This window comes from Astatotilapia calliptera, chromosome 7, assembly GCF_900246225.1.
Source record: "Astatotilapia calliptera chromosome 7, fAstCal1.2, whole genome shotgun sequence".
Lineage (NCBI taxonomy): Eukaryota > Metazoa > Chordata > Actinopteri > Cichliformes > Cichlidae > Astatotilapia > Astatotilapia calliptera.
Window position 1 is genome coordinate 34,417,756 of NC_039308.1, and position 15,636 is coordinate 34,433,391.

Genomic DNA, 15,636 nt, shown 5'->3' on the forward strand with positions numbered 1-15,636 from the left:
CAGTAAAGACAGTTATTGATGGTATTGTAAAACCATTAAAATATATATTCAACTTGTCGTTTCAAAAAGGAGTTTTTCCACAAAAAATGAAAGTTGCTAAAGTTATTCCCATTTACAAAACCGGTGAAAGGCATCATTTTACAAACTATAGACCAGTGTCAATACTCTCCCAGTTCTCTAAGATACTGGAAAAACTCTTCATAAAAAGATTTGACAGTTTTGTGGAAAAATATGAATTAATGACAGATAGTCAGTATGGGTTCAGAAGCAACAGATCAACAGCTTTGGCACTGATAGATTTAATGGAAAAGATAACGGAATGTATGGATAATAAGAGGTATGCGCTCGGAGTTTTCTTAGATCTAAAGAAGGCGTTTGATACTGTTAATCATGAAATTCTATTAAAAAAACTGGAAAAGTACGGGTTTAGGGGAGTGGTTTTGGAATGGTTAAAAAGCTATGTAGGGACTAGGCAACAATATGTACAAATAAATGAATATAAATCTAATTTGATGGATATAGCTTGTGGAGTACCTCAAGGTTCAGTACTGGGTCCAAAAGTGTTTATTATGTACTTAAATGATATCTGCAGAGTATCAGAGATTTTAAAGTTTGTAATATTTGCAGATGACACAAATATACTGTGTTCAGGTGTGGAGTTGCCACAGGTTTTGGGGATGATCACACAGGAATTAACGATATTAAAGAAGTGGTTTGATATAAATAAATTATCATTGAATCTAGATAAAACCAAATTTATGTTGTTCGGAAACCAAAAGAAAAACATCAAAGTAGAAATATGTGTTGACAATGTATATTTAGAAAGAGTAAATGAAATAAAATTTCTTGGGGTGATCATTGACCACAAGCTCTGTTGGAAGCCACACATTACTTATGTTCGGGGGAAATTGGCACGGGGCATTGCCGTCCTGGGGAAAGCAAAGCATATGTTGGATCAGAAAGCACTGCACATTTTATACTGTGCTTTACTACTGCCATATATGAGCTACTGTGTAGAGGTCTGGGGAAACACATACAAAAGTAACACACAAACAATAACTATAATACAGAAAAGGGCCATTAGATTAATAAATAATGTGGGGTACAGGGACCATACAAATGCACTCTTTGTCAAAATGCAAGCTATTAAATTCCAAGACTTGGTGAAGCTTAAAACAGCGCAAATAATGTATAAAGTAAGAAATAAATTGCTTCCAAAAGAAATCTGTAAATTGTTCCTAGAAAGAGAAGGTGGGTATAACTTAAGAGGGAAATGGAATTTAAAGATACAAAGTGCTAGAACAACTTTAAGAACTATGTCTATCTCAATTGCAGGAGTTAAATTATGGAACAGTCTAACAGAAGAAATAAAAGACAGTCAAAACATAAAACAGTTTAAAGTAAAATATAAAAACCTAATTTTAAATAAGTATAAGAATGAAGAAAACAGGGCTAACCCAGGACAGTAATGTTGCTGGTAATGGTGTTGTGGTTCTTTTTTTGCTTTGGTTTGTTTGTTTTTCCATAACTTGTGTATCTGCAAATATACACATTCTGTATTTTTCATATGAAAGAAACTATACTGTGGTGGGGCTTGCTAATTATGATACCCCTCCAATATCAACCCATCTGCGACAATCACGTTATAGTAAGTTTGTTTTGGTGTGTAACAGGAATTCATGATACTAATTTATATATATATATATATATATATATATATATATATATATATATATATATATATACACATACATATACAGTGGGGCAAAAAAGTATTTAGTCAGCCACCGATTGTGCAAGTTCCCCCACCTAAAATGATGACAGAGGTCAGTAATTTGCACCAGAGGTACACTTCAACTGTGAGAGACAGAATGTGAAAAAAAATCCATGAATTCACATGGTAGGATTTGTAAAGAATTTATTCGTAAATCAGGGTGGAAAATAAGTATTTGGTCACCTCAAACAAGGAAAATCTCTGGCTCTCACAGACCTGTAACATCTTCTGTAAGAAGCTTTTCTGTCCCCCACTCGTTACCTGTATGAATGGCACCTGTTTGAACTCATCATCTGTATAAAAGACACCTGTCCACAGCCTCAAACAGTCAGACTCCAAACTCTGCCATGGCCAAGACCAAAGAGCTTTCGAAGGACACCAGGAAAAGTATTGTAGACCTGCACCAGACTGGGAAGAGTGAATCTACAATAGGCAAGCAGCTTGGTGTGAAAAAATCAACTGTGGGAGCAATCATCAGAAAATGGAAGACATACAAGACCACTGATAATCTCCCTCGATCTGGGGCTCCACGCAAGATTTCATCCCATGGGGTCAAAATGATCATGAGAACGGTGAGCAAAGATCCCAGAACCACACGGGGGGACCTGGTGAATGACCTGCAGAGAGCTGGGACCAAAGTAACAAAGGTCACCATCAGTAACACACTACAACGGCAGGGAATCAAATCCCGCAGTGCCAGACGTGTTCCGCTGCTGAAGCCAGTGCATGTCCAGGCCCGTCTGAAGTTTGCCAGAGAGCACATGGATGATACAGCAGAGGATTGGGAGAATGTCATGTGGTCAGATGAAACCAAAGTAGAACTTTTTGGTATAAACTCAACTCGTCGTGTTTGGAGGACGAAGAATACTGAGTTGCATCCCAAGAACACCATACCTACTGTGAAGCATGGGGGTGGAAACATCATGCTATGGGGCTGTTTTTCTGCCAAGGGGACAGGACGACTGATCCGTGTTAAGGACAGAATGAATGGGGCCATGTATCGTGAGATTTTGAGCCAAAACCTCCTTCCATCAGTGAGAACTTTGAAGATGAAACGAGGCTGGGTCTTCCAACATGACAATGATCCAAAACACACCGCCCGGGCAACAAAGGAGTGGCTCCGTAAGAAGCATTTGAAAGTCCTGGAGTGGCCTAGCCAGTCTCCAGACCTCAACCCCATAGAAAATCTGTGGCGGGAGTTGAAAGTCCGTGTTGCTCGGCGACAGCCCCAAAACATCACTGCTCTCGAGAAGATCTGCATGGAGGAATGGGCCAAAATACCAGCTACTGTGTGTGCAAACCTGGTAAAGACCTATAGTAAACGTTTGACCTCTGTTATTGCCAACAAAGGTTATGTTACAAAGTATTGAGTTGTATTTTTGTTATTGACCAAATACTTATTTTCCACCCTGATTTACGAATAAATTCTTTACAAATCCTACCATGTGGATTCATGGATTTTTTTTTTTTTTCACATTCTGTCTCTCACAGTTGAAGTGTACCTCTGGTGCAAATTACTGACCTCTGTCATCATTTTAGGTGGGGGAACTTGCACAATCGGTGGCTGTATGTATGTATGTATGTGTATATATATGTATATATATATGTGTGTGTGTGTATATATACACATTTTATGGTTAATACAGTAACCATAAAATCAAAAAAAGTTTGGCTTGCTTTTCATAGCCTTCCCTTTTTTTTCCATTGCAAAAACCAACCAATTTATTCTGTCTCATTTCAGTATGGATTTATCCAGAGATGAGCACACGTTTTTTTCTGCAACATGTTATGCAGCTTGCATGTTTTAATTTTGATTGGAGCCAATCAAAAAATGTGAGACACTGTGCAGCATGGAGACAAGCATTTAAAATGCTGTGCAGTCCCACATAAAGTGGGACACCTGTCAGTATTCTGAAGAAAATTTTAAATTATAGCTAATTATGAATAAACAGCTCAGAATTCAATAGTGAGCAGACATTTAATATCAACAGTTTGAAACTTTTCACTCAAAGTATTGAGGTTCAACACCCAGACATCTGGATGGTAGGAAAACAGAAAAAAAGCTCAAATAAAGGCAGCACATTGTTCTTGTCCTCTGGGACAGACAGCTGGCACTGATCTCCGGACTGTCCTATGCCTCACAGAGCCGCCAGCTCCTGCATTAGCTTCTCCTTCTCCCGCTGCAGCTCCAAGATGCTCTGCTGGTTCTGCTCCAGCCGGTCCTCCAGCCACTGCAGCAGCGGCCCGCTCACCGCCGACATCTGGCTGCACAGGTTCTTGGTGAACACAGAGCCGTTGTGGATCTTGGTGACGGGGTCCAGGTGCGCCAGGCTGTGGATCTTGCGGTAGGTGTCCTGCTCCTCCTGGCACAAGATCCTCGGCAGCTCCACGGCCGACTCCAGGCACACCTTTCCGATGGCCTCGCGGGGCAAGACGTGGATGGGGATCTCCACACGCTCGTACTCGGAGCCCTTCTGCGCCTGCACGGACTGGAAGCAGGTGTAGAGCACCCGACCCGTCTTAGTGTTCTTGTCCTCGATGAAGCAGGAGAAGATGAGGCCCACGAAACACTGATCCAGCATCTGGTACATGGCCTGGGTGCGCACGTCGACGTGGGAGGGCCACACGGTGATGTGAGGGTGGGAGTGGTACCAGCCGACCACCCGCATCGGCCGGCTGGTCATGTCTGCCAGCCGCTCCGCCTCCGTGGAGGCCGCCGACAGCTGCTCCGGGGAGATTTCCACCCGGTCTTTCCTCTTGTCGGAGCGGCGGAGGATGATGACGGAGTGGATGTGGACAATACGAGAGACCTCCACCTCCCCGATACACAGACCCATCACCTCCTCCTTCTCTGTGCTCAGCGCGTGGTTCATGCACACCAGAAAGGCGTCGGACTCCAGGTGGACTGCGCTCACCGCCATTACTTTCCCTTAAATTCGGTAAAAGGAGGAAAAAATAAACAAATCCGAGAGACACAGCCGTACTTCCGCGTTCTTACATTCTACGCCAAAACATTCCGTGTAAGTGCAACAGCCCTCTTACACAAGGGTTCCGCCTTTCGGTACCTTTATTTTATTATCACGATTAACTAATGAGGCACTCCATTGTACAGTTAATAATATCTGCGGAGGTTATATGCATAGAATTGTTACGGTAAATTAGGGCTTCTAAAGCTTAATAAATGCGACCTAGAAAATGTCGGAAATATATTTTTTTCTGTCACTTTCAATATGAAGGTTCCCACTCCAGCAGCTTAATGTTTTAAAATTCTCAACTGACGATTGAAAGAAAAAAAGAAAAGAAAAACAAAACGTCAGATATTCATTCATTCTTTATTTCTTGCTGACATTTTTTGTCTTTCGAAACATGATTCACTGCGAAAATTGACGCCTGTGTGGAAATTGACTTTTTCAATTTAGGCCATTGTTCTAAATGCAGTTTCTAAATCAAGAAATATTGTATTTGCTCCTATCAATAATCCAATGTGTAATACTAGGTTATTTTTAGAAAGACTATATTAAAAACGGAAGGCCCAAGGCAGAGACCATTGCAGCCAATCAACCCCTGACCCTGAAAAATTAATCCAATGCGCCTCAAATAATCCATATTCTTTGTAAGATAGGTGCATTAAAATGCTCGGTTAGCTTAATTAGTTCAGTGGCTCCCACTAGTAGAGTAAAGCCTTGTAGACACCTAACACCGGCAGCTCCCTGGGCCATAGTCACACCGATCATTCAAAGTGGCCACGCTTCTAATTCCACGTATTAACCAAATGCATGACTTATGCAAGAAGAATCACATTACAGTTCTTTAAGAATATGAACTGAGCTTTTGGATAAACAGAATTCAAATGGATGACTTATTAAAAATCTTACGGTATTTATGAAAGAAGATGAAGAAGGGGAGGGGACTTTTGGTGTGGCCAGTAAAGAAATTACACTTTATGGCATGTAACTTTTACAAGTTTTATTGTGTTTCTTACACACTTTGTCTTAGCAGCGCAAAAATATTCCACACAACCAACGGAGTCCAAAGCACACGCAAAATCACCCCCAAGTTTCTGAAGAAGCCAAAATAAAACCTTGTCAAATATGTTACCTGACTTGGTCTTTGGGGTGACATTAAGAGAAACCACACATCGTTAAGCAGCCCTGCATACAATGACACAACAAATTTGTTCATCTCTTGTGTCCTGCATGCTAAACATTTGACCCATCCAACAAAAATATAAAGGTGAATATAAGAAGCAATTAAAAAAAAAAAGCTTTGAATATAAGCAATAAAAACTATACTGTCTTGTACATCTTTATGGTTATAAATACCCAATTATTAGCACAGACGCATTGTGATTAAATGCTTCCTGGCTCCATTTAAAGCTCATAATGGCAGAGTCATCACAGTAACAGCATTTAGGACAAAGCCATATTCTTCATACTGAAGGGAAAGCATTGACAAAATCAAATATTTAAAAATAAAACTGTATTAAAATCGTTTTTACAGTAAAAGACACAAACACAAATTATACTGTGCTTTAAAATAGATCCATATTTCTGTATTGAAAATAAAGATTATAAATCACGGTTTTAATTGCAAAAGATGTTACACACTTAACAAGGATTGTGCAAATATTCACATACAACAAAACACACGGTTTAAACATTTCAAGCAACGTCTCTTCACTGTGCAAATGTTAAAATACATTTGAAAGTAACTGCTCTTTGACTACAGAGTTTGTATTTTAAGCTAATAATACTGGAGTGTAAACATGTGAAGAAAAGACTTGTGTCTGAAAACACACAAAGTCTTGAGCTTTAGCAAACTATGAAATAAATCACTGGATCTTCTTTACAGTCTCGGCTCAGTCCAAGTTTAAATGTGCTTTTCTATTTTTTAATAATTATCATAAACCTGACATGTGTTTAAAAAACTAAAACAAACAAACAAACAAAAAACATGATTTAACAGTTTAGTTATCAAAAAGAAAACATATCACAAAACAAACTGATTTCTGTAAACCTGCTGACACCCCCTCCACACCCACTATCACTTTACTTTAGTTGACTCACTTCCATGTTTGCTTTATTTAATTGCTCTGGAGATTTAGGAATGCCTGCTAATGTAAACAGGAGATGACAGCACAACTCTGTTTAGGCAGAGCAGAAGTGTTGCAAAATATGAAGGTGGGATATATTAAGTTTTGTTTTTTTTTAAAAAAGAAGAAGCTTTGCTGAATTTTCTTCTCTTTAGGAGATTAGTATGTTAACTCTAATATATATGTTTGTGTCAAATTATTCACAGAAGCATGGTTACATAGAAAAGTGTCCTACCTTTGTTTCAGTTCATTGAAAGCATCACCCTTTTAGTGGCTATACAACAGGAACAAAGACAAAGATAAAGCTGCTGTGATAAGCTGAAATGAAAACTGGCCAACATGCCACCTGACTGGACTCTAATGGATCACCTTTGATGCAATTTAAAGAGAAATATTGTATTGACCCACTGTGAGGCTTCTACTATTTAAATTTAAATCAATGCAGGCAGTGATGGGTAATAAAATATTTAACTTTATGTTTGGTTCATTCAAACTATTTAGTGCCATTTGAGTCCCCATGACAGAATCTATGTATTTTGTATAAAACGGTCAAATAATTATTTCTAAAAGCTTTCTTTATGCCTTTAACCCTCTTCTACCATAGAAACAACCATATGTGTCCACAAATATTTTTTTACAGTAATCACTGACTTTTAGCACAAGTAGCTTGAGCTGCTATGTCCCCAAATTGTGTCTTTGTTCAAGTTTAGTTATGGTTTTCAAGATTATTGTTACATATCCTTATTTATAATCTTCAGATGCTTTTTTGTTTGTTTGGTTTTTTTGCTATTAATACATCTTTTACTGCCTAAAGTCTTTGCCTGTCCCTCAGTTACTCTCATGGAAATCACTGATTTTCAGCACAACTTACACAGGACTTACAGGCACTAGTATTGTTTTTAGCTCGCACAGCTCAGCAGCAGCAGCAGCAGCAGGAGCATCAGAAGAAGCAAAAACACCAAGACCCTGATACAGCGGCTGAGTGAATGTGGTCTGAACACTGTGGAGGAGATTCACCGTGTCAGAGACGCTGTAGAAGGACAAAATACCTCCACTGTGATCCAGGTACACGCCTATTCTTGAGGACTGAGGGCCTCTGATTAAAGTGCTGGTGGCATTGTGTGTGAACTGATAACTGTTATGAAAACACTCTAAAGCCCAGGATTTGTCATCATTTCCAAATCCACTTTCATACCCTGTTCTTCTGATATCTTTGTAGGTAACCGCTATTGAAACTTCAAATGACTTCTTCTCCACCTCCCAGTAATGACGTCCACTCAGGCTCTCTCTGCTCAGGACCTGAAACATGTCAGTGAATCTGTCTTGATGACTGGGATATAACTGTTTTTCACTCATCACAGTTGCTTTTCTGTTCCCTTCAGATAGTGACAAGTGTGTGTTTGCTGTGTTTGGATCCAGTGTGAGTACTTGTGAGTGTTGTAAACATTCTGCTCGGGTCTTAGGCTCTCCTGATGGTACTGAAACACTAACTTCTTTCTCTATCAGTGAAATTTTGGTGGAAGTATCGGTAAAAATCGTGTGTAGTTTTTCTTTGGCCTTGTGCGCAGCTAGTGTCACGTCCTCGAAGTACTGCAGAAGATGCATGTTAATCCTGCGTGGGTCGGTTCCCTGATTTATGCATGTCAAAGAGGAGTAATTTTGAATAAAAGTTGCATGATCTTTTCTATGTGACAGCTGCTCAAGCTCAGCATCTCTCCTCCTCAGCCACCTGAGCTCCTGCTGCAGCTTGGCTCGAAGCTCTTTGGCTCGACTGACTTTTGTCTTCTGCTGGGATTTAATCTGCAACTTCACATCAGACCTCATGTTGTTGATAAGATGAAGCAACTGAGTAAAGATCTCCTCACTTTCCTTGAGAGCCTTATCAGCAGAATAATTGATGGCATCCATCTCATGCTGAAGCACCTTCATATCATTCTCTCTGTCCTGGATTCTCTTTTTAATCTTTTGTTGACTTGAAACAAGCTCCCCCTCCCATTTACTGCGTTCTTCCGAGGCCAAGATCATGCCGTGGTGTTTGTGTTCATACACTGCGCAGAGAAGGCAGGTACACTTCTGGTCTGTGCGGCAGAAAAGCTTCAAATCTTTACCGTGACAAGAGCAGATGTTCCCCTGGAGCTTCCCTGATTGTTTGATGAGCTTGTGTTTTTTATAGGCAGGGGATTCATAGTGAGGGTGGAAGTGTTGCCCACAGTAAGAGACCAGACGCTCCAGACAGGATTTGGTAGCTTTCAGCTTCCTCCCAGAGCAGACATCAAAGGTCACATCTCCAGGTCCAGCGTAGCAGTGATCAGCTTGGAGTTCAGTCATCTGCAGCTCTTCCACTAACTCTGCCAAGACAGTGTTTTTCACCAGAGCAGGCCTCGGTGTGAAGGTCTGTCTGCACTGAGGGCAGCTGTGGGTTTTCTTGTGATCTTCCTCATCCCAGTGATGTTTAACACAGTTTGTACAGTAGCTGTGTCCACAGGGAATAGTCACCGGATCCTTCAGCAGATCCAAACAGATCGAACAGCAGAGCTTTTTCTTCTCTACTTGAATATGTTGCTGCTCCATTTCACGAAGAGACACAGAATGTGAAACAGTTTCCCTTTCTTATACACACACCAACGTGCACAGACAGATAGGCACACACACGTAGAAAATACAGACCAAAGCTTAGTTCTCCTTTGTCATGTGCCTCTGCTTCTCTGAAATGAATGAACATTTATATGTTCATGTTTCCAACACCCAGCCCCTTTCCACCAGTGCAGTAAGAGGCAGGAAGTTGCAGACATGAAAGCTGTGGGGGAGGCTGTAACAGGAATCCGGAGATGACTAAGGAGTTAGTCACATCCATTTCCTGGAAGGGACAGCATGTATTTACATTCCTGCCGCATAAAATTAATTCATCATGTTTGTTTTCATTTTTTGCAATACACTTTATCCTTTTATAGAAGCTGTTCAAGTTTGCCAATGATGCCTAAACACTCCAGTCAGGACTTAGCCAGTTATGTCAGCCTTACATGAATATTGCCATGATATCATGTTTTACTTTTGCCACGTGTGGCACAGTGTGATGGGCTTGAATAATCCATTTGAACCCTTATGAACTCACTGCCCATTTAATTGTTATGTTAATGCTACACTAGATGTAGATTAATCTCACAGCCTGTCAGCCATATCAAACTATTCTAAAATAAACTTTAAGCTATTTGACTCCACACAGGAGTGCCCTATTTAGGGGGAAGTTGGGACAATATTAAGGCCCTGTGACTGACAAAAGCCCCCAAATAATGATAGAAATTTAGATTATTAAGAAACATTACACCCTCCGATGCACTCCAGTGAAAAAGTATTTGACACCTTCCTGATTTCTTGGATCTTCTTAGCTCTTCAAGGCAATTTTAATATTAGTCAAATATAACCCAAGTAAATACAGAATGCAGTTTTTAAATGATAATTAAATTTTTTAAGGGAGACACCTACCTAAACACCTACCTGACCATGTGTGGAAAAAGTAATTGCCCCTCTTGTTAAATCGTGGATTCACTGTGATTAGCTACAGCTCCATTCATACACAGGCCTGATTACTGATTAATCAGTGAAGTAGACTAAAAGATCTCAAAAAGCAACACATCCTGCCATGATCTAAAGAAAGAGCTAAGAAATAAAATCATTGAGGTTTATTGGTTCTGGAAAGGGTTGCAAAGCAATTTCTAAGGGTTTGGGACTTCAGCGAACCTTGGTGAGAAAATTTATAACAATGATGAACCTTCCCGGGAAAGGCCAGTCTACAAAAAAACCTCAAAAAGCACATCAATGACTCATCCGGGAGGTCAACAAAGAACCCAGAACAGCATCTAAGGAACTGCAGTCCTCACTTGCCTCACTTAAGGTCAGTGTTCATGTTTCAATAACTCAATAACTAACAAATAAGAAAGAGACTGGGCAAAAATGGCATCCATGGGAGAGTGAAATTCGCTGCTTACCAAAAAGAACACAATTATTTAAAAAAATAAATCTTGATGATCTCCAAGACTTAAAATATTCTGTGGACTGACAGGCCAAAATTTGAACTTTGGGAGGTTTTATGTCCCGTTACTTCTGACATTAAAAAAAATAGAGCATCATAACAGCAAACATGTTGGTGGTATTGTGATGGCCTGGGGCTGCTTTCCTGCTTCAAGACCTGGATGACTTCCGAGAAGGATGCAACCCATAACGGCAATGCTCAGTGGCTAGTGGATCTGAGGGCAGACCACAGCGACCTCCCTGAACAGGGTCCAGTAACCATCACAGTGGCAGATATCCAAGAAAGGGTCTCCAGTATGAAGAGTTGGACAGCACCAGGGCCCGACATGGTTCACGCCTACTGGCTGAAGAAGCTGACTGCACTCCACGAGCGTCTGGCAGCACAAATGAACCAGCTGCTAGTTAACGAGAGACACCCGGAATGGCTAACTGAAGGCCGGACGGTCCTGATCCCCAAGGACCCCAAGAAGGGACCGGTCCCCTCCAACTACCGACCAATAACCTGCCTCAGTACTACATGGAAGCTCCTGTCAGGCATCATATCGGCTAAGATGAACAGGCACATGGGTCAATACATGAGCGGGACACAGAAAGGAATTGGCAAGAATACCAGAGGTGCAAAACACCAGCTACTGGTAGACAGAACAATCAGCCGAGACTGCAAGACCAGACTGACCAACCTGTGCACTGCCTGGATTGATTACAAGAAGGCCTATGACTCAATGCCCCACAGCTGGATACTGGAATGCCTAGAATTGTACAAGATCAATGGGACCCTAAGAGCCTTCATCAGGAACTCAATGGGGATGTGGCATACAACACTAGAGGCCAACTCCAAGCCCATAGCACAAGTTACCATCAAGTGCGGGATCTACCAAGGAGATGCTCTGTCCCCACTGCTGTTCTGCATAGGCCTGAACCCCCTCAGTGAGATCATTAACAAGACTGGCTACGGATACCGACTACGGAACGGAGCAGTTGTCAGCCACCTCCTGTACATGGATGACATCAAGCTGTATGCCAAGAGTGAACGAGACATCGATTCACTGATCCACACTACCAGGCTATACAGCAATGACATTGGAATGTCGTTCGGACTGGAGAAGTGTAGTCGGATGGTAACAAAGAGAGGGAAGGTAGTCAGAACTGAGGGGATTGAACTACCAGAAGGCAACATTGCAGACATAGAGGACAGTTACAAGTACCTGGGGATCCCGCAGGCAAATGGGAACCATGAAGAGGCCGCTAGAAAGGCTGCAACCACCAAGTACCTGCAGAGGGTCAGGCAAGTCCTGAGGAGTCAGCTGAATGGTAAGAACAAGATCCGGGCCATCAACACATACGCCCTGCCCGTGATCAGGTACCCTGCTGGGGTAATAGGCTGGCCAAAGGAGGAGATAGAAGCCACTGACATAAAGACAAGAAAGCTCCTGACCATGCATGGAGGGTTTCACCCCAAGTCCAGCACCCTGAGGCTGTACGCTAAGCGGAAGGAAGGGGGCCGGGGACTGGTGAGTGTCAGCACCACAGTCCAGGATGAGACAAGGAACATCCAAGAATACATTGGGAAGATGGCCCCAACTGACCGAGTGCTCAGTGAATACCTCAGGCAGCAGAAACCCAAGAAAGAGGAGGGAGACGAGGAACCATCATGGAAGGACAGGCCCCTGCACGGTATGTACCACCGGCAGATAGAGGAGGTGGCTGATATCCAGAAATCCTACCAGTGGCTGGACAAAGCTGGACTGAAAGACAGCACAGAGGCACTAATCATGGCAGCACAAGAACAAGCTCTGAGTACAAGATCCATAGAGGCTGGGGTCTATCACACCAGGCAAGACCCCAGGTGCAGGCTGTGTAAAGATGCCCCAGAGACAATCCAGCACATAACAGCAGGGTGCAAGATGCTAGCAGGCAAGGCATACATGGAACGCCATAACCAAGTGGCCGGCATAGTGTACAGGAACATCTGTGCCGAGTATAACCTAGAAGTCCCGAGGTCAAAATGGGAGATGCCCCCAAGGGTGGTGGAGAATGACCGAGCTAAGATCCTGTGGGACTTCCAGATACAGACGGACAAAATGGTGGTGGCTAACCAACCGGACATAGTGGTGGTAGACAAACAGAAGAAGACGGCCGTAGTGATCGATGTAGCGGTTCCGAATGACAGCAATATCAGGAAGAAGGAACACGAGAAGCTGGAGAAATACCAAGGGCTCAGAGAAGAGCTCGAGAGGATGTGGAGGGTGAAGGTAACGGTGGTCCCCGTGGTAATCGGAGCACTAGGTGCGGTGACTCCCAAGCTAGGCGAGTGGCTCCAGCAGATCCCGGGAATAACATCGGAGATCTCTGTCCAGAAGAGCGCAGTCCTGGGAACAGCTAAGATACTGCGCAGGACCCTCAAGCTCCCAGGCCTCTGGTAGAGGACCCGAGCTTGAAGGATAAACCGCCCGCAGGGGCGTGCTGGGTGTTATTATATATATATATGTATGTATATATATATATATATATATATATATATATATATGTGTATATGTATATATATGTATATATATATGTGTATATATATATATATATATATATATATATATATATATATATATATATATACATATACATATATATATATATGTTTGTTTAAAAAAACAACAACAAAACATTAGATGTGTTGTTTGCTTTCCTTTATGCATTCATACCAATTTGCTACTGTGTATTAAAAAAAAAATTCTAGGTCTTCAAATACACCAATTTTCAAGTACCTCATCCTGCATCCTTTCTAATGGTCAACAGGATGAATGTTCTTTGGCTGAAAAACTAAGATGAATAGAAATCTGTGGGAAAATAGCCCCTTCTTCCTTGATTCATGCTCTGTATATGGTCTCCGTTGCTAGATTAAATCTCACTGAATACAGCATGGTGTTCAGGTTGTAAATCATGATCCCCATTATAGTCAAAAATGAGCTGGGTATGGTTTAGGGCTGGCCTGCAGTCAGTTGTCAAGTATCTATTGTATGACCATTCAGTGTCTTACAGTTTGTCAGTGAGATCCGTGTGCTTGTAACATCTTGTTTTAAAAGATGCTCGACTTAAGGTTTCAAATTGGAAGTCCTCAAACAAATAAGTGTCATCATGGAGGCCACATCCATCTTTTGTATCCAGGTGTGGTCTCAGGTTTACATACACTCATCAGGGGCATTAATGTAGTGGTAATTTGGGGCTTTTAATGATTTCATTTAACTCTTTTCTTTTCAGGGTGGAATGATTTTACAGCTTGCATCTTTAATGACTTAATAAAACAAGAATTGGGCACAAAAGTTTGAAGCCATCAGCAAGCTTCTGGCACAATCCTGGCACAGTTAAACACATTTTTTTGGTAGATTGGTAGATTTAACGCTATGGTTTCTTGGCATGCTTACAGCTTTGGGAAGGCCATTCTAGAGGCTTAATGTTAGCCTTCTTTATCCATTCCAAACCCAGTTTTGATGTGTATTTGGGACCATTAATCTGTTGAAACACTTAACTGTATCCAAGTTTCAAACATTTTGCTGATTTCAGGTAAAGTAAAAAGAGAAAAAAGAAAATTGGAGGCAGTCCAGCATCATTATTCCATCCACGTTGTGCAATGTACCTGTACCATTGACAGCAAAACAGCCCCAGAGTATGATGCTACCATCACCATGCTGGACAGTTGGTATAGTGTTTATAGATTTGAAAGACCTACCTTTACTCCCCCAAACATACGTTTTGTCATTGTGGCCAAATATCTCAGTCTTTGTCTCATCTGACCAAAAAACTTTTCTCCAGAACAAATTCAGCTTGTCCACGTGGAATGCTGAAAATTTCAGTCGAGCTTGAAGGTGTTGGAGCTGCACTTCTTCATCACCACCCTTTCAGTCCACGGTGATGTGAAACCCAATTCACTGTGCACAGTGATGCTGGCATTCCAGCACTTTCCAGTCCATGGCAGTCTTGAGAATTGGTGGTTACTTGGTTGTTCTTTCACATCCTAACCAATTTCCACTCATCTGACGGTGACAGTTCATTCCATAGTGGTGACACATATGAATAACTTGTACCTATGTACAGTTGTTTGAACTGATGATCCTGGAATCTACAGTTGTTTAAAAATGGCTCTAAGAGACCTTCCAAACTTGAAAAATTGTAAATCTAGAGTCTTAGATCTTTAGATCTTCACTAAGTTATTTTTCAAGGAATCGGAAGCTGTGATCTTTTTTTTTTTTGTGGACTGCAACAGGTTACACTCGAGTATAGGTGCTTATGGCATCGACCAAAACAGGGGCTTAGAACACTTTATGCTGGTCTTTCTTTCAATTTATCATTCAGCAGAGAGTTATTGCACGTTATGTAAGAAGTGCTGGTAATGGAGATGAGCAGATGTTCCAAGAACCTATTCAAGTTCTCCTTTTATTCACTGTTTTTTTTTCCCTATTCTTTGACTTTGATGGAAGACCAGGCTCTGTTCCAAGTATGTCCATATTTACCAGCTAATTAAGTGGAGAAACGTGACATTCTGAATCACATCTCCATGGTAACAATTTGCGGTGGTAAAAAGTTTAATCATGAACTCAGTCAGCACATGCATGATCACACACACACACACACACACACACACACACACACACACACACACACACACACACACACACACACACACACACACTCTTTCACTTGAGCACATGCACATAAACCACTATATCAAGCACAGTCACTGAAAGCTCGC

General features: G+C 41.5%; 2 protein-coding genes across 2 annotated transcripts; both read right to left on the bottom strand.

Moving 5' to 3' along the window:
- Nucleotides 1-3,733: 3,733 nt before the first annotated feature.
- Nucleotides 3,734-4,840, bottom strand: brcc3 (BRCA1/BRCA2-containing complex, subunit 3). The gene has a single exon (XM_026174482.1). It carries the CDS (start codon nucleotides 4,693-4,695, stop codon nucleotides 3,913-3,915), a length of 783 nt encoding a protein of 260 aa, XP_026030267.1. The 5' UTR covers nucleotides 4,696-4,840; the 3' UTR covers nucleotides 3,734-3,912.
- Nucleotides 4,841-6,203: 1,363 nt separating this feature from the next.
- Nucleotides 6,204-9,562, bottom strand: LOC113024916 (E3 ubiquitin/ISG15 ligase TRIM25-like). The gene is made up of 2 exons (XM_026172220.1): nucleotides 7,832-9,562; nucleotides 6,204-6,208 (listed from the first exon to the last, which is right to left on the bottom strand). Exons 1-2 carry the CDS (start codon nucleotides 9,435-9,437, stop codon nucleotides 6,204-6,206), a joined length of 1,611 nt encoding a protein of 536 aa, XP_026028005.1. The 5' UTR covers nucleotides 9,438-9,562.
- Nucleotides 9,563-15,636: the final 6,074 nt, after the last annotated feature.

Coding starts and splice junctions, on each gene's coding strand:
- brcc3 (XM_026174482.1), bottom strand. CDS start 4,695: ATGGCGGTGAGCGCAGTCCACCTGGAGTCCGACGCCTTTCTGGTGTGC.
- LOC113024916 (XM_026172220.1), bottom strand. CDS start 9,437: ATGGAGCAGCAACATATTCAAGTAGAGAAGAAAAAGCTCTGCTGTTCG.